General features: G+C 47.5%; 1 protein-coding gene across 1 annotated transcript; it reads right to left on the minus strand.

The window, feature by feature from the left end:
- Positions 1-79: 79 nt before the first annotated feature.
- On the minus strand, positions 80-14,489 carry LOC135825977 (ceramide transfer protein-like). Its single transcript, XM_065338612.1, has 10 exons — positions 13,885-14,489; positions 13,649-13,765; positions 7,442-7,561; positions 6,310-6,568; positions 5,532-5,821; positions 4,876-5,049; positions 4,265-4,397; positions 3,158-3,363; positions 1,863-1,992; positions 80-1,329 (listed from the first exon to the last, which is right to left on the minus strand). Exons 1-10 carry the CDS (start codon positions 14,149-14,151, stop codon positions 1,124-1,126), a joined length of 1,902 nt encoding a protein of 633 aa, XP_065194684.1. The 5' UTR covers positions 14,152-14,489; the 3' UTR covers positions 80-1,123.
- Between the last annotated feature and the right edge of the window lie 4,257 nt (positions 14,490-18,746).

Consider the following 18,746-nt stretch of genomic DNA (forward strand, 5'->3'; position numbering starts at 1 on the left):
CCCATCAAAGCCACATGAAAAGAGAGATTTCATGAGCCATCTTCTCATTCATACACAGAGACATGTTACTGTCAGTTAGTAGGAAACAGTGTCCACTGCTCGTTGCACTGGACATGTATTCAAATGCACAGAAAATAGATTTACTGAGAAAACACCTAGAAATTTGATGATGTTGATGACAAAAGGCACCCTATTAGTGTGCAACATAGGAAACAGCAGAAAGTAGCTTTTGCGAGCATATCTTGGAGCATAGGGGATTAAGTTAGAAAGGCAGCCGGTGCCTTGAGAAGTGCGTGTGTGTGTGTGTGTGTGTGTGTGCGTGTGTCTGAGTGTGCGTGTGCACGAGTGCTTGGATATATTTATCTGTATCTCTGGAGCGCATAGATCGGTGACAACATAAGCACACCTGCTGGAAGCTGTCGCTGTGCATGGGTGGCGACCGGAAAAATTTAAAGCTAGCTTTAGGCGATATGTGCGAGTTGTCGAGGGCTGTTCAAGCAAACTCAAACAGAGGGAAACGTGGGCTATGTGCAGTTGTGTTAGTGGCGTACACGGTGCTTGACGTGGATATGCTTGGAAGGAGACAGGAGAGGTTAAAGTGCTAAGTGTGTGTTCAACCGAGTGAGTATAGCTTCAAACTGGGCCAGTGTATTACGGACACGGGTGCTGGGAGAACTGTGGAATTGTGAAAATAATAAAAGAAAGAAAAAGAAAACAACACATGTGATATTATGCTAGTCATACATGCTCTCAATCATCGGACACCTATAGTGCGCGTTTGCACGACCTAGGGACAAGTTGCACAACACATGCTTTTCATCAAAGTTCAAATTCTAATTTTCGGCGCAGGCGTTTGTCCGTTGACTAAGCTGTCACGGAACGCCAGAGAGTTGCAGCTGCAGAGTAGACAGGGGCGCTACGAAACTATGCAGGTGATGGCTTCTGCATGACGTCGTGCAACAGCACAACCGTGACATCGTGACTACTCTGATTACGTCATATGCCAGACCATGGGCATAGTCGATTACAAAGTGCAAGCGGAGTGCTTCAGGATCACCAACCATCGAAAGAGTCCAAGAAACGAGATCACAAACCGCTGGCTGAAACTAGTCTAGGCGACCCTCTATTCGCCGGAATCGGACGACGAGGACAAATCCAGGTCACCTGCCGACATTGTGTCCAGCTCATCGGGTTTCTCTGGCCCAAACTCAATCTCGCAGTCTTGGGTCTGCTTGACAACGAACTGAGAGAAGCGCCGTAGGAACTTGGGATACTCGCGTTTGGACACGGCACGAACTACGGATGGCGGTGCCCATCCGCCGGGATTCACTGTAAAAACACAGCAAACATCACACAAGAGCACACACGCACATACATGCACACACGCACATACATACACACACGCACATACATACACCCACATACATACACACATGAACATACACACACACACACACACACACACACACACACACACACACACACACACACACACACACACACACACGCAGCACATCATCATTAAATTTTATTAGTCTGCTATGTTTGTGTTTCACAATGTTCATGTTGGGTCAGTAAAATCCACGTGGAACGAAATAGATACTTGTAAAACAACAGACACATGAGAGAAAGGGTAGAAATCAAACCTGGATAGGAGGGAGCATGACTGCTGAATCAGAAACGTGAAACTGAATGCAACTGAAATCAGGAGCATGAAACTGAATGCAACTGAATCATGAAGTGCGTGAAACTAAGTGCAACTGGAATCAGGAGCGTGATACTGAATGCAACTGGAATCAGTAGCACGGATGCATCTGGAATGAGGATGCCTACAAAGAAAGCACCAGCGCCTGACAGCTTACCATTCGCCGAGTAGGTGATCTGGCAGGTGATGTGGCTGCGGTCGATTTCTTCACCGGGTGCAGCCGTGCATAGTGTGTGCGCCAACATGAAGATGTTCGCCTTGGCACGGATGAACTTGCCGTTCGTATTCTGTGCAACCACCGCCAGCAGCAGCAGCAGCACACGCACACACGCACGCACACATACACACACACACACACGGACGACAGTTGCACACCATACTCATTATTAGGGTAAGGACGCACAAAGTTGCACATGTGAACAGTGACTCAACACACTATAAGCAGGCACGGGTACCCTGCTCCCACACGAGCATTGTCCGTTGGTCACGATTCTAAACAGAACCGGAAGAAACTACTGTCAAACTAAGAATCTCGCATTGTTACAAACCAGATCAAACGAAAGCCCCATTCCCCATCAACCAAACTGTACACATTGAAAACTTCTGGCACTGCTCCATCAAAGTGTGCATGATTGTGAGTTACGGACATTCCCGCGTTAGGGCGCGTTCAGACTGGCGTAAAAAAACAAGCGGAATGTGAAAGTTGTCAAGGTGAATCGCTCACGTGACGTTCCCGCCAGCGTAAACACGGAAAAGGTTTCCCACCACTCTGCAGGCCAGTGGAATGCAGATTCCGGCGGCACGCGGAGCGCTTTTGATATCCTTGCAGCACATGTTCCGTCTTTTCGTTTTATTTCAGCCTGTACTCTTGCAGTCTGACTGCATGCTTTTGAGTTTTAACTTCTAGACTGCCAACTAATTACTTCTCCCATCATGCCGAAATCTTTGTTCGACTCAGCAATGGAGAGGGAGTTCATGGAGCTGTACGTGGTGATTTTTGCGGGCCGCTCTGCAGGCAAAGCGTTACTGCGAACGAGAAGCATACTCTGATCGCGGAGCGGATGAATGCCACCCAAGCACCAAACACTCCGGACATAGTATTCTTTCCGTCGACAAGCACAAGCAAAAGCACAATGATCCAGCATCTCAACAGACTGAATTAGTTTATTTTGATATCCAACTCAAACTGAGTCAACTCAATTTTTTCAAATGTCGAAGCTTCACATAATGTACTGGGCATTCCAGCGGGATACACGTGCAGTGTGATTGCAATTCCCGGGATTACGCTGCAGCTTTCCGGCGGCTATTCACGCCAGTCTGAACGCGCCCTTATGGACAGTGCCCTATCCCGGAGCGCCCGGATGAGAGAGATATGATGTCAAACTGTGCGCAACTGAGCCAGACCCATCACCGACGCAATGCCGACCGTTCCTCGAATCCAACACCACTTACCGGGTCCTTTTCGTGCTCCGTCGAGCAATTGCACACGACGTAGGCCTTGCCGCGCTCCTTGATGGCACAGCGCTGCGGCAGCTCGCGCTTGTGCGAGACGAAGACGACGTCGCGCTGCGACGAGGGCCATACGCGTTTGTGCACCTGGTGCATGATGAGTGTGTTGGGGCTGAGCCGTTCCAAAACACTGAACGAGTCCAGCGTGCCTACACACAACCAAACAACAACACAGAGACAGAAGATGGGAAATGGAAACAAGGTGTTATGTCCTGCATTACGTCATGCATTACATCTTGCATTACATCATGCATTACGTCATGCATTACGTCTTGCATTACGTCATGCACATTCATGTACAGTAAAACCTGTCAAGGCGACCACTCTGATAAGGCGACCAAGTCTCCTAGAGGACCACTACAACCAGGATTAAGGGAGTGTTGTTTCCAGTTAAATGAACCTGGATAAGGAGACCACCTGTACACGGGACCACATTTTGAAGGTCCCTTGAACGGTCGCCTTAGACAGGTTTCACTGTATTATTAACTGTTACAATAATAGTACTTGTAATATTATAACTCTATGAGCAGTGCTCAAGCTGACTTTCATGACGTGGAATGTCTCAGTGCTCCCTGTCAGTTTTGCGCTAGATTGTGCACGTCCGACTGTTCAAAATCTGGTTTAGTTGGTGGACTCGATCGCATAACTTGTGCCCACAATTTCCCATGTTAGAACTCTATGATGTGTAGGCTTTTCTCTCGTATGCGCACGCTTGAGAAGGGATCATGGTCTTTTCAGAGTGGAAGGTGCGAGTGTGATTGTCTATCCGAATGTGAATTATTATTATTATTATTATTATTTTTTCTTATTTTGTTAGGGAATGAGGGCATGGCAGAAGGCAAGATATTATGCGAGCTAAAAGGGACCACATGAGACAAGAGCCTCCAACAAGAAGAGGAGGGAGAACGTGTCGAGCCTCTGAGTGTCACACACAAGTAAGCGATCATCAGAAAACAGCGATGAGAATAATCTGAATGGGACAAGAACCTCCTCTTCATAACCAAAAAATAGCTGCTCAAAGACAGAGTATGCCGCATTGATTATGCTTACCTTCCCATTGCAAGCGATACTTCTCATCGAAGAAGTAATGTGTCAGCTCGTACGCAGTGACCCCCGGGACGGTGTGGATGGCCTTCAGCGGATCCAGCACCACTCCACCCTCTTCAAGATCACGACGGTATACCTAATCACAAAAATGAGACGTGATGGAGCTAAACATCAGGCCGTTGAATGTCACTGAATACCACAGCAGTCATTATCGTGCTAACTGTTGCAGGGTATGACTCATCAATATCAAGCTTATAATTATTGCCAGTGTTGGACAACTACGGGGCTTGTAAACTTTTGGTCCTTTCCTCTGAAATTTAACCCCTGGCTCCCCATTCGAGTTGAATACTAAATACAGACATACACTATACATTTAACTGCCTCAGACACGAACATTACATATCAGTCATTATTACCATCAGTGCTACAACAGTATACTGGACAGAGCTGCCCCAAGGGGGCGGGTTGAAATCAACCCAGGCTGAAATTTCAACCCGGGTCAAGCGCAATGCGTCATGTGAACGCTCCAGTCAAGCTGTGTTCACGGCGGGTTGAAACTCGACCCGGGTCGAACTCAAGCCGGTGTGAAAGGCCTCGTGCAAACGCAGCCTTACCTTCATATCGCCATCCTCATGTACTGCTGTCCAGCCGGAACCAACGTCCTCGTAGCAATAGCGAAGCGTCTCACTCAGCTTCACCTCCAGTTCCTGCATGGCCGGGTTCTGCGTTGTATCCTGGCTGAGCGAGTCGGACTGGTCGTCGAGACTGTTCAGCGATTGTGCTCGACGCTGCGCACAAGAGGAAGCAAAACACATACACACATACAAGCTAGTCAATGCACAAACCTTACTATAGCGTTTCGGGCAAATTCTAGCTTACAATGATGACGTATCTCCCCAATATACATGACCAGCAGCAGCTGCTTGTGATCAGAACACTGCTGAAGATGATCACCATCAGGAACGTGCTACACTGGATACCTGTACTACAAACGCCTTTGTATCTAGCTGATACACTATGTCGCGACTCAAAACCCAACGTCCGCATACTTTTCCGGATGGCACGCTGCCCATACGATACACGGTGCTCATGTAGTAGTACTCGGGCTGCCCAGCAACAAGCATGGCCCATGACTTGCCAACAAACACGCTTGTGCCTGTACGAACATCTTCATACGTGTGCACATGCAGACATAAGCACCGAGACATGACAATGTCACTTGCACCTCTCGCTGGACCCGTTGATCGTATAGCTCACGGCAATGCCTTACCTCCGCCTCTTCCTCCTCCTGGTCCATGCGATCGCACTCGTTCTCGATGGCGTCCAGGAAGTCGTCTTCCTTCATGGCGCAGTACGGGCCCTCTTCAAAGTCCGGTCCTCCCATCATACGGCCACCGGCAGCAGAAGCAGCGGCCGACGTCGACGATGCCGCGGTGCGTCGCGATTTGACCGACTGCTCGGCCTTGCGCCGTCGCTCGATTTCACGCTCCAGTCGCTTCTTCATGGTCTCGTCACGTCGCGTGATCAGATCATTGCAGTATGATATGGTCGACAGTAAACCTGCCAGGGCAGAAATAAGGTACGCGAAAAACCCGATTTAGCAGTTTTCACAACGCAACAACATGTCAAGACATTATGAAGACACATACGATGTTGGCTGCAGGCATGCAGACACCTGGTGCCGTACCTCACTCTTCATTTCTGAAGAGAATTAGCGAGTTGAGCACAACACCACCAGTATCACACTTGCTGCATATTCTCACACAAGTCGGAGGTGATGTGCAGCAAACAGAATAGTCAGAATCACATGTTACATGTGGCAGAAAATGATCTTCCATGCACAGAATATATTCACTGCAAACTTCCTCATTGTAACCGGAGGTACCCGCCTCGTTATCATCAAGGTTTTCCGATCATTGGCCCCCCAACTATGAAACTGAACAACTCTTTAGTTTCCCACCATTGTCAAATCACCTCTCTTGACAGGTTGCATGTTACTCTCTAACATCTGCTTGTGTGTAATACAGGCGGACAGGGCTGGATCTCACCTTGCAGCGTTGCCCGGAACGTGATGGACTCGCCGCGGAAGTCAATGCCCTTCTCCGAGAGCTGCTTCAGGTTTCTCACTGCCTTCCTGCAGTCCTCGTCATTGTCCTCGTCCAGCTGCTCCGCTGATGTCGCCGTGGCACTGCACTGGTCGAAGAAGCCCTGCATCGTGTCCACCTGGCGGTTGAGAATGTCCCGGAACGTCTCCATTTCCAGCATCTTCTCTTTGAGGCGGTTGCTGCTCGTCTGGGTCGCTGTCGACTGAGCGAGTAGAAGAAGACGACGGACACGCGGCAACAAGAACCAGAAGCAACGTTTCGTTATTCTCTTTACACAACTTCCGTACCACCAAGAGTCCATAACCCCCCAGAGTGTGCAACTCCAGGTTGGGGTCTGGCGCAACGAAATCCAAACATTGCGTCATCCGGTCCCCGGGCAAGCATGGGCGGATGGGGCCATGTGCATATCTGGTGTTACGTACATAATACCTGGCCGTGGATTCGTAAAGAAAGACCCCAAATTGGGCAAACGGGCGAAGTAGGTCCGGGCCAAACTTCCCATTTCGTCATAGCTACTCACTACATGACGTATGAAGTTTGGATTTCGTTGCGGCACTGATTTGTGCTGAGAAGGATCACGAGTTGCACACTCGGGGGGGGGTTATGGACTCTTGGTACCACTTTGTGGTGGGTCTGATCTACTCACCTCCCACCGCTTAGGAGCTGCATCATACATGCTGGTCAAACAGTTCTTTGAAACCAGAGGTCTGGACTTTATTGAAACGCACTATAGGAGCTACCATTAGCATTGTGAGGTAGCCCATGTGGCAGAAGTGATGCCTCCACTAAGTACATGAACACCAAAGACACCCCATATGCGAACGCATTGAGACCGAAGATCAAGGTACAAAATTAGTGTGCATGTAGTTGTAAAAATACTACTCACATGTCCCAGAAAGAAAACATGCCAGGTGGAGGGAGGGAACTAGATGCAGGAGGGCTGGATAAGGGAGGAGTGAGTGTATGCAGGGAAATATGGCTAAGATGGGGCATACGAAAATCTGAAAACGGGTGAATACAAGCCGCTCAACTTAAACTTCTTCCGCCTACCAAAAGGCTGGTTCCACTGCCTCACCTTGGAAGTATTTGAGGCAACAGACATGACTGAGTTGACAGACATGAGTGATGGTGCACGCTGTAAGCTGTTGAGGCTGGTTCCATCGCTGCTGTAGCCTTGATCGGCTTGCTTGATCAACTGAGGAAACAGAGGGAAGAGAGAGAGAGAGAGAGAGAGAGAGAGAGAGAGAGAGACATGGAGACAGACACAGAGAGAAACACAATTAGCATATACCTAAGAGAAGAAATTGAATCATAACGCGAGTACACACCTGCCGGAAGCAACCTCCGCTTTAGGGACCATCCACTGACACCACTCTTTCGTTCAGCTTTCAAGCTGATGTGTCGGGGTGGGGGGCGATCTAAATGGTTCGAGGGTCCTTTGCGGTTCTCAAGGACATATTTTTTTCTGGAATAATGTCTTACTCTTTTTCATGCCGCCCCCTTTTCTCCAGCACAACAGGCTTTCCTTCCCACTAACTGTCCTGGTGGAATTTGCATGCATACCTCCGGTGTGGTGGTAGAGGAGGAGGTGGTGCTGGTGCTGGTGGTGGTGCTGGTGGTGCTGGTGGTGCTGGGTGGTGGTGCTGGTGGTGGTGCTGGTGGTGGTGCTGGGTGGTGGTGGCGATGATGGTGGTGCTGGTGGTGGTGATCATGGTGGTGCAGGTGGTGGTGGCGGTGCTGGCATTGGATATGGATGCATGTGAACAGTGAGTGTGCCAAACACCCTCCAGTCTTCACACCTGTATACCCTGCATGCGTGCCCCCTTGCTCAGTCACGATTCACCTGCTGCACCACCAACACTGATTGTACAACTAGACTTGGCATGTCTCCAGGCAAAATCCTTCGGCAGCTCCACTTCAAGGATGCTACCAGCCAATATTTAGGGGCTACCACTTCAATCTATTGATTACCAGGACCACTCCAGAGAATAAGTATTGCCCTAATTACCATTAACTGGTAGATTGCAGATAGTTAGCCTACACAATATTCTTTCATAGTCTTCAAAGAAGGATACATCAACGATAGCGTGCCTTGCTGCTTTGGCATGAGGATCAAGATCTTGGTATGGAAATACACCAGGGCAGTAGGGTGCAGTGGGATTTCAGGATGGCTATACACCATAGCACAAACACCACAATGGGGAAACGCAGGTGATTTCGGATGGAGACAGCATAAAACAAGAGCTGACGGATTATTACGTGAAGGAACCTAGGTGAGTACGCAGGTAGCATGGATATTCGTACTGGATTCTGATTACACTCCACACTGTCGAGACAACAGTACAGATACGGCTTGCTGACAGCGGACATGGAAAGTCCAACGGTTGGACTAGTTTCAGAGAGAGAGAGAGAGCGTGAGTGAGAGTGAGAGAGAGAGAGAGAGATGGAGATGGAGAGAGAGAGAGAGAGAGAGAGAGAGAGAGAGAGAGAGACCATACACATATTTCTCCAATGTGTAGTAGTCAACAGGAGCAGAACACATTCCTGACAGTGACACACACTCCAAGAAAGGTGGCTCTCAACACAGGTAAACATAGATCATCTACACATCAATACTTGACAAGATCAGCAGGCATGGCAATTGCCACTTGGGGAGCATAAATACCACGACACGGTGGTCAACATTCCTACAAACAATGGCCTCTCTACTGCTCTACAAGCACATTGGAACATTGCCACGGCTGCATTCCATTAGAACCTTACTGAGATGGTGCTGCCTATGCTGGAAAATGAATTCCATTCCTTTCACATGCCACCTGCACCCGATGGAAGGCACAGGGCATGCCATTATTCTAATCTATAGAATGAGGTCGGAAGGACACTGCTATCAGGATGCTGCTATCTGCATGCTGTCGTGTTTCCAGTGTAGACATATCTAGGTATGCCATCAAGAAGAGCTACTAACAGGACCTGTCCCCTTAGACTAAGGGAAGACACAGCCCACTTTCACCACCTCATTACGCCAGTGGTAACACTCATCAACAGGATATTTACCCCTTCAGATCTACAGTCATGTACAGCAGTGCTGTGGGGCGCCCAAGAACAGACTGGGGAAGAATGGACAGGGAATGGTGTAGGGCTGTAGGCTGGATGTTTTGCAGATAAGATCGGAAACAGTAATATACTTCAGTACACTATAATGTGCAGTCAGATGCATAACTCTGCATAAATGTACAATGTAACACTGTACCATCGAATGTACAATGTAACACTGTACAGATGCATAACTCTGCATACATGTACAATGTAACACTGCACCATCGAATGAGAACGAAACTGCTGTGTTCGCTAATAATAAGAATGGGCTAGGCTAGAACCCTGACCCTCCCAGTTCTTCGGCGTCAGACAGTACTGTTCTTATATTCGTGAAATGATTTATGGTCTTCACAAGCTACACAGCCTATCTAACAATCCGGGTCATTCTGTGGAAGAAGTACCTAACATAGGGTGGATTACTGTAGGATTTGAGCCCCCCTCATACACAAATACACACACACACACACACACACACACACACACACACACACACACAAGCGCAAACACACAACCCTTGAACTAAATGTTCATTTCTCGTGGCAATGCTCCTTAGCAGGATCCATTGTCATCTTACACCTTTCCACACCCGTGGCAAAGTTTCAGGGAAAGGGCAAGCCCAGGACTACAAGTACTCTTGTGTTTCATGTGACACTGCCCAGGCTAGGAACACCATTTGTCATATTCTGTTATCCACTGCAATCCTCAAGGAATAGTCACTAGGCCATGTGTGCTTTGCTCAAGAGGCACAGTCTCTTGGAACACTGCCTTCAACAAATTGAGCCGGATTAGGTTACTGTACAACATGCAATTTTAGGTGTAGTACAATTTCGGTATCAGGGACCTGCCAGGTTTCAGGTGTATTAATGTAGAATTAGGTGACCAGGGTGCCCTGCACCTACCGTACATACTCCAGTGCCATTAGGGTGTAATCTAAATTTAGGTGCCTGGTTAGTCTACCGAAATTACAGAAATTTTAAATTACACCGAAAATAACGTGTTGTACAGTAACAGGTGTTCTTGACTGGATGTTGTGGGTAATACGATCACAAGTGAGGGAGTGAGGGAGAGAGAGAGAGAGAGAGAGAGAGAGAGAGAGAGAGAGAGAGAGAGAGAGAGAGAGAGAGAGACAGACAGAGAGAGAGAGAGTGAGAGAGAGAGAGAGAGAGAGAGAGAGAGAGAGAGAGAGAGAGAGAATGAGAGAGAGAGAAACAATGTTGTAGGATTAGACAATAATAATGACTACCGTAGTATATGGACAGAGCGGTCAAGCTTTGACGGCTACTTTTGATCATTGTAATATAGAGGTGCAGCAGAGGAAGATGTCGTTGAACATGTGCTTCACGATTCTATATCTACGGCTTGTTCAAAACCACCCTGCAGTAGCCAATGTCGGAGTACGAGCAGCCAACAAACTGCCACCTTTCCACCCATAGTCAACTACATGCCGGGGACGGGTGCGGATGGGGAACCAGGGGACGAAACTGAGATCACCAAATCGACCGGTTTGGCAACAGTTCCGAAGCGCCTTTGCCATATCCACCCACTAGTAGCTAACCAGACGGCCGTCTAAGTTGCTGAATGAAGAAGTATTCATGCTGTTGGTTAGTTTGGGCAACCTGGAGAGGACGCTCAGTGTCTAGCTGCCAATAAGGCATGATGTAAATTACCATGGTTACCATGGTGTGGTGTGCACATGCATGTGTAAGCACGTGCGCCCATACGCGAAAGCTTCACCCTGGGCTTGCTTTGCTAACTGACCCAGCCTGTCCACAATCACTGATGTTGCACTAGTGCTAACACAACTTTCTACACCACACACGCCCACACTTGATTATTACAAATGTCTCAGTATTACATAACACACACAAGCTGATAAAGAAGAATACAGGAGCAAGCTGAATGAACTCTCACATGACAGGAACGATGGATTTTTTCCAGGACATAGACCACCAGAAGGAGTGCCAGAAAAGGGACAGCAATTTTTTAGAAATTAGTTTCTCATCCCCCCACAATTTTTATCTACAGCCCAATTTGTCAGTAGTAAGGCGCCATTGTTTTAGATTAGAGAGCCTGAGGTCTTGCATCACTGTCCTTCATCATGCCCATTCAGCGCCCATTGATACGTGGGGACTGGCAGGTCTATCCTATCTCATTGACATTGATACTGATAGCAGTGTGTACGATGTCGACGGCCAGTGCGCGTCAACACTACACTACAGTCTACACTGATCTCCACAGAGCACGGAGAGATACACGATACCAACGAATGAGCACTGCCACCAGCGCCAGTTGAAGGTACAATCATGGCACACTTTTGACAGACGACACTCTCGTGCACCCGGCCTCAAGGGTCAGCTCGTCGATAATTTTTCATCTTCTGATTTTTTGATTTCACGAGGTCGTTCGCGCCCAGAGAAGCAATCGAACTGTGAACTCCCAACTCTAGTTTACTTGACACCGGGCAAGCGTGATTCGCTCAGGAAGCAGCAACCGGTGACCGGGGTTCTGGGCGATGTACCTACATTGTGCGAAGTCCATTAGTTTCATTACTTCGCTGGAACCATTCACACAGAAATCGTGTACTCTGCGCAGCGCTGCAATGCGTTTCTGATAAGCACTCAATCGGCGTAGCGGACACACTCGAGAGAGAGAACCATCTAGTGCGTGGCCCAGAAGTAGGGACGGTTCAAGGCGAAGCTTCGCGAAAGCTGCTGCACACCTGAGGGCAGCAGGTGAAAAACAAGATCAGTGCAATTGCATGCAAGTGGCCGTTACGTGGTTTCACGAGGCGAGCGTGTGGTCGTCAATCGTGGTCGCGTAGTGAAGGTCATTGAATTGCCAGCATGGTGCTTTAGCCAGTTTAGGATAGCCCTCTCCAGGAAGAGGGCTGAGTTTTTTTGCAACACTTCAAGACAGCTGGTCTGCTATGGAGCAGTCCTGTGCTTGAGCGGGACAGGAAAGCACGTCGTTCTAACCAACTACATGACCGTACTAGTATTAGTAATACTACATCTGCGACTACTAGAAACTAAACGGACGCACCTTTTGAGTTCACCTTAGCCTAGGCTTAGAGTTGGAGCGACATGAAATCCTCTGCACGTCATTCTAAGCACGGAATGAGCGCTTATCATGATTTTACCAGCAGCACAAACACTGCAGAACGCACCCATAGTTTGTACAAGCGCGAAGTGGAGCTCTGAATCGGGAGATAACAATTCGTCTCCCACCCATACTATCTTTGAAACGTGCACCAAAGTGTAAACAATTATTTTCTAAAAGAGACCAGCAAAGCCGATATTCAACAATGTCAGGAGGCACATGCCTCATTGGCTGTCACCTATGTGACTGCAAATCCACTGTCTCATCTCGCTTTCATCTCCTCCGACGTAGCAACTATCTTTGGACTGTAGTCCAACGCAGACTCTGCAGCGCACCAAGGCACCCCCACAGCACGTGGCGAGGCGGCAGAAGCGGTGACTAGAATAGATCGTTACCGCTGGCTCAGGCCGAACGAAAATGGGGATAAACGGAGAGAGGTGGAATGGGGGAGATAAAATAGTTCTAGAATTCCAACATCATACGCAGAATTTAGAATAGTTGACATTTCCTACATCACACAAACATGCAAAATAGTACAACACGCTACACACCACTGCAAGAACGACAAGTCGGGAGGACCAAGCTCCAAATATTAATTCGAACGTCCATTGAGATTGTACATGCAATGCCAGTGGCAGTGCCAACATCGAGAATCACATTCACACACCAGGCGAAGCAGCATTTCACAGACGATCATTCCTCATCCATTCACTCCTCGTGTCCCGGCGACATTAGTCATTCCTAGCATATTCGTACTCGAAATACAAATTGGATTCGCAGAATGGCACTAAAACTGGCAACGTCTTGACACATCAGTCATCACTTCCTTGCGCTGAAATCAATTTGGACTATTTCCCAAACACACACAGCAATTGTTATGAATACAAGGCTTCTTGACACACGAATTTTACACCAGCGAGTTACAATTACGGACAACCGAGCCATGTTTAGAGTACAGACAAAGCTACAGCTACAAACAACTGCCACTATTCTATTAGAAAGTATCACATCAGCCCTTGAAATTTCGATCTCACTCCCATTTTGCGCAGCGAATCGTATCTTGTTCACAAGTTGGCTACAAACTTACTTTAGCTTGTTTCACCAGCTCCAGCCATTCTTGGCGTTCCTCCAGCGTGCCACACCGCAAATAGTACACGGAATCGTTGACGGCGACGTCGAAGCGGAGTGGATCATACTCATGCGCCTGTGTAGCAGAAAATAGCAAAGTGAAAATACGAAAAATGAATGATGGAGAAAGGGACGAGTGCGTGATTGGATTACGGAATTTGCGCATAATTTGCAAATAACACGGTTCGTGCTTACCTCAATCCGTGCCATTCCCAGACTCATTGAACCTCTGCAGCCGAACGTCGTGTCGAACTCTGATCGATAGTAAGACAACGTTCCATTGCTAAGCACGACGTAGCGATTCTGCCAGCCATGGAAGAAATTTGTCCATTTGGACAGAGTTCCTCGCTTATGAACGCCTTGTGGCGACTCGCAGTCAGCGGCCAGGTCATCTTCGCTCCCAACACTGCCTAACAGAGCATCCTCGGAATCCTCAGTGATCGAAAGTTGATTTTCGGCCATGGCGAGTGGTGACTACCTGACGTGCTGCTAGAGCTCGATTTGCACTTGCAATGGTACGAAAATGCACACTGGGTGCAGCTCAATGACCGTTTGGGGTTTGGAAAAAAGTCAGCGAAGCCAGCGTGAAGCTGCAAGCCTCTGCTGACTATACACGAGAGGGCATTGTAAAATCGATAACTGCTCACAGACGGGCAACAGGGTAGCACGAACAAGAAGCACACCCGACCAGACGAGCAGAATCCAGCATTTGGTCACTTGGTGCACGGCACGCAGGACTGCACTGAAGTGCGTGGAGAGAAACGCCACTCGTCCGCGGGCAAGTGCAAGCGCAAAAGGCAGCATGCAGTCAACGACCACTCTACTCAACTCTCAAGTCTCTCCCTCGGTTTCCCTCGCTTCTCGCTTCGGTGACAGCTCCATGGGCTGCCTGATCGCACTTTTTGTCGTAGTTACTGAATTGGCATGCGTAAACCGGGTGCTTTCAAGGAGTAAGCCGGGTGCTTTCAAGGAATTTTATCCAGACATGTGGTCTTTATCCCAGTTTAAGGGGAGGAATCTGGCATTGAGTTCGATTTTGCTAAATCCCTGAGGGGTGAAACAAGTCGTAGGGCCGAATAAGGGCGAATCAGTCTTGCTTCCATGTCATGTCGACGTGTTAGGCACGTGTCGTGCATTCATTCTCTCGGTTCACGTGAGTGCAGTGAAACACGGCTAGCTACACCGTGTACACGCGTGCACGTAGTAGTAGCACTAGCAGACAAGGACCAGGTAGAGGTCATGATGTAGATACATGTACATGATTTTATCACTCCGACTCCCATTGATTTTCGCTATACCTACATGTATGCAGTCAAATATTCCTGCATATTTCACTCCTTAGGGCTATATTGACTGCTTATAATAATTTTGACTGCTTAGGGGTTGCGCAGTTGAACGGTGCCTAGTGCAGCATTGTCACTGCATGAGTAGGTGGTGGTGCAACGGTTGTGCAATCATAAAACCGGGATTCATGAGGTTATCGTTCTGGAATTTGAAATACGGACTGTTTGTCGTGATAAATCTAATATTGACTTTCACATTCTTCATCATTTGTGAGAACTAGACCTGGTCTAGTGAGAAGGCATTCTACTGCCTGTAATTCTGGTGAAGTAAAATAAAGTAACAACAACAACTTCGTATACGCGTACTTGGTCAATACTATAGGAAATTTTTTTTCCTTTCTCTTTTCTTTAAAATGTTTTACTGCCAGAAGTCGTCTTCATATAACTTATAAGGAGGCAGATATGCCTGTTTGTTGTACGACTTTAAATAAATCCAACCAACCAACCAACCAACCAACCAATAAAAACCTCGTAAAAGACCTCGGCTTCGCCTCGGTCTTTTACTCGGCTTTTATTTCCTATATTGACCTCGTACTCAGTCAATATTAGATACGTATTATTTTATACAGTCAGCGCTAGTGTACTGAAGTACATGTACTATGTAGTAATGTACATGTACAATGTAGGTCTACATGACTGTATCTAGTATCTACTGACTCGTATTCGTAACTGAGTCTCATCGACATACATGTACATGTACATGTACATGTATGTCATAGTCATACTGTATCCATGGTATCTACTGTATAGTGTTTTGGTATTGGTATTGGTATTGATTTATTTGAATTCGGTATCTCAACAGTACAAATACTACAATGTACAACTTGGGAAGATCCGAATGACATAGATACATAAACATAAAAGTGGAGTAGGTGCTACAGCTGATCATTTATCGCAGGTTGTGGGACTAAACTAATACCAGTATGCTAGAATCGCGAAAAACAGAACGAGCTGAACAGTCATTTCACAAAGGCTTTATTGTACACTATCCACTATCCACTCGTATCGACTCGTTTTGAACACAATAAAATCTTTCTGAAATCACTGTTCAGCTCGTTCTGTTTATCGAAATATCTAAAACTATTGTCGCTTCGTCGCTTATATAATTATATCTGCATGTACATATACATGTACATGTACATGTACATGTACATGATTGTACACATGTACATGTATAATAATGTGATTGTTGTTGTTGCGCCACCGCCGCCGCTATCGCTGTTGCTGCTGCTTCCGCTGCTGTTGTTGTTGTTGTTGCTGTTATCGCCGTTGACGTTGTTTTTCTGAACGCTTTTCTGAGAATCTCTTCTGAACCTTACCTTTGGAACATTAGAAAAAGCCAACTTAGAGCTGAGAATGGCCAGAGCAGAAAAATTACACAGGATCACCAATCCTTGCAGATAGGGGATCGGCGGATTCTGCTCGAAAAGGTGGCAGATTCTGCCCGAAAAGCAGTGAAATTGGCAAAACCATACAAGCCTTATGGCGGGCGCCGGGCAATTCCTCGAATTCTGCTCCATTTTTTTATCCACATACCAAACATGCATGAAACTTACCAGAAAAAGTACCGAATTCTGCCAATTTTTCTGGCGGCAGAATCCTCCGGACCCTACTTGCAGAAAGGTTGACACTCTTGGCATCTCCACCAGTGTTTTCCCATTTTTACTGTTTTCCCACGGTTTTCACAGGGCAGCTGCTTCTTCTCTGAGCCGACAAAAAACAGCTTGCCTTTCGGCAACAAACTACGCTTTTGCAAGGAATACTGGTGGAGGCACATGCCAAACGTATCGCTTCGGTACTAACTTTCATCGTAACCCAGGGATAGCAAGTTAGCAATTAGCAGAAATACATGTATGTGTGTATTTCGAGTCAACTCTGAGCTGTACTGACTTAGAGCACCCTCTGCGACAACAAATTTCATATGAAAATCAGCGAACTCCAGAGAAACAGATCGGATCGAAAGATGGCCTGGTTCAATCGAGACTGACCTCAAAACAAACTTGGACAAGATACATGTACCTTCCATCCACGAGTAGAATCCTGGCAAGTGACCATTGCTAGTGTGAGTTTCAGCTCAGCAAACACAGTCATACTGTAAAAGTGGTCGTAATTCGAGCACCTGGGTCTACTAGTACAGTAGAAGTAGGTGGTTGGTTAGTTGGTATATTTTTTATTTTCTCTCCCGAGAATGTACAGATAGTTGCCGCCTGCTCGCCTGGACAAGTTAACTTTCCAAGCTCTCACAACATGACGAAGAAAAGAAAGACATAATAATTATTATCACATGAGAGTGTGAAGAGAGAGAGAGAGAGAGAGAGAGAGAGAGAGAGAGAGAGAGAGAGAGAGAGAGAGAGAGAGAGAGAGAGAGAGAGAGAGAGAGAGAGAGAGAGAGAGAGAGAGAGAGAGAGAGAGAGAGAGAGAGAGAGAGAGAGAGAGAGAGAGAGAGAGAGAGAGAGAGAGAGAGAGAGAGAGAGAGAGAGAGAGAGAGAGAGAGAGAGAGAGAGAGAGAGAGAGAGAGAGAGAGAGAGAGAGAGAGAGAGAGAGAGAGAGAGAGAGAGAGAGAGAGAGAGAGAGGAGAGAGAGAGAGAGAGAGAGAGAGAGAGAGAGAGAGAGAGAGAGAGAGAGAGAGAGAGAGAGAGAGAGAGAGAGAGAGAGAGAGAGAGAGAGAGAGAGAGAGAGAGAGAGAGAGAGAGAGAGAGAGAGGAGAGGAGAGAGACGGTGAGATAGATAGATAGATAGAGAGAGAGAGAGAGAGAGAGAGAGAGAGAGAGAGAGAGAGAGAGAGAGAGAGAGAGAGAGAGAGAGAGAGAGAGAGAGAGCCAAGAAAACAAGCGAGTCCATAGTAAGTTGATCTGAATTTTTTGCACAACACTACAGCCAGAGGTATAATTGCTACTGCTAGCACTAGTACACTCTAGTGCCCTATGATCGTTTTGTTACGACGTGCTTGCAACAAGCGTTTCAAAATCAAATATTTTACTTGGATGAGCTCAGGATTTGGCGCCTGATCACCAGTACACGAACGGCCATGTACATGTATGCACTCCAACGTTGGAACATCTTGCTCCTCAAAGCTGTCAAAGACAAATACCCAAGGCAGTCAATCTGTCAAGTTATGTGACAGGTGAGCTGGCATAGCTCCAACACATGGCCACGAGCCAGTGCAGTGTTTCAAGTGGGTGTTGAGGGTGGGCAGGCCTTGGGCTGAACGTCAGAGAGAGAGAGAGAGTCCAACTGAGGGCATGGGCAGTGCTTGTCAGTACTGTGCATGTATGCGCTTGTCATTGTCATTTGCCCGATTGATTGGGCCTCACTGCTTTGAACCACACACGCTGCAGGCAGCTGTGCTAAGCCGGCCGGGTTTGATCCAATCATGTCCACTGTCCATCCACGCACATGGCCCATGACACATACAGAGTCCGTTTAGCACAGACTACTTGACCAGTAAGCAGCATGCAGTGATGAATAGTAGAATACTATTGGTAGGCGGAATCGATCTCGCAGATCTGCAAGGAAGACGACGCTGTGTCAGTGTACATGTACCCAGTCCCAGTCCGGAAGGTCCCAACTGCTGAGCTGGTCCTCTGCCAAGGTTCAAGAACGCAAGTGATTTTGAAAAATACCGCATTCAGACATCATATTACTGGCCAATGTCACCTTCCTGTAGTGGACTACAAAGACGTTAGGTTACTGCCAGTCTGCCACTGGCCTGCC

The sequence above is a fragment of the Sycon ciliatum genome, chromosome 10 (assembly GCF_964019385.1).
Source record: "Sycon ciliatum chromosome 10, ocSycCili1.1, whole genome shotgun sequence".
In the NCBI taxonomy this organism is placed as follows: domain Eukaryota; kingdom Metazoa; phylum Porifera; class Calcarea; order Leucosolenida; family Sycettidae; genus Sycon; species Sycon ciliatum.

What these genes read in the sequence shown, in the direction of transcription:
- LOC135825977 (XM_065338612.1), bottom strand. Translation starts at nt 14,151, where the DNA reads ATGGCCGAAAATCAACTTTCGATCACTGAGGATTCCGAGGATGCTCTG. An exon ending in AGGAGGAGGAAGAGGCGGAG is followed by an intron (nt 5,050 to 5,531) that starts GTAAGGCATTGC and finishes TCTTGTGCGCAG; the next exon opens with CGTCGAGCACAATCGCTGAA. An exon ending in GTATCGCTTGCAATGGGAAG is followed by an intron (nt 3,364 to 4,264) that starts GTAAGCATAATC and finishes GGTTGTGTGTAG; the next exon opens with GCACGCTGGACTCGTTCAGT.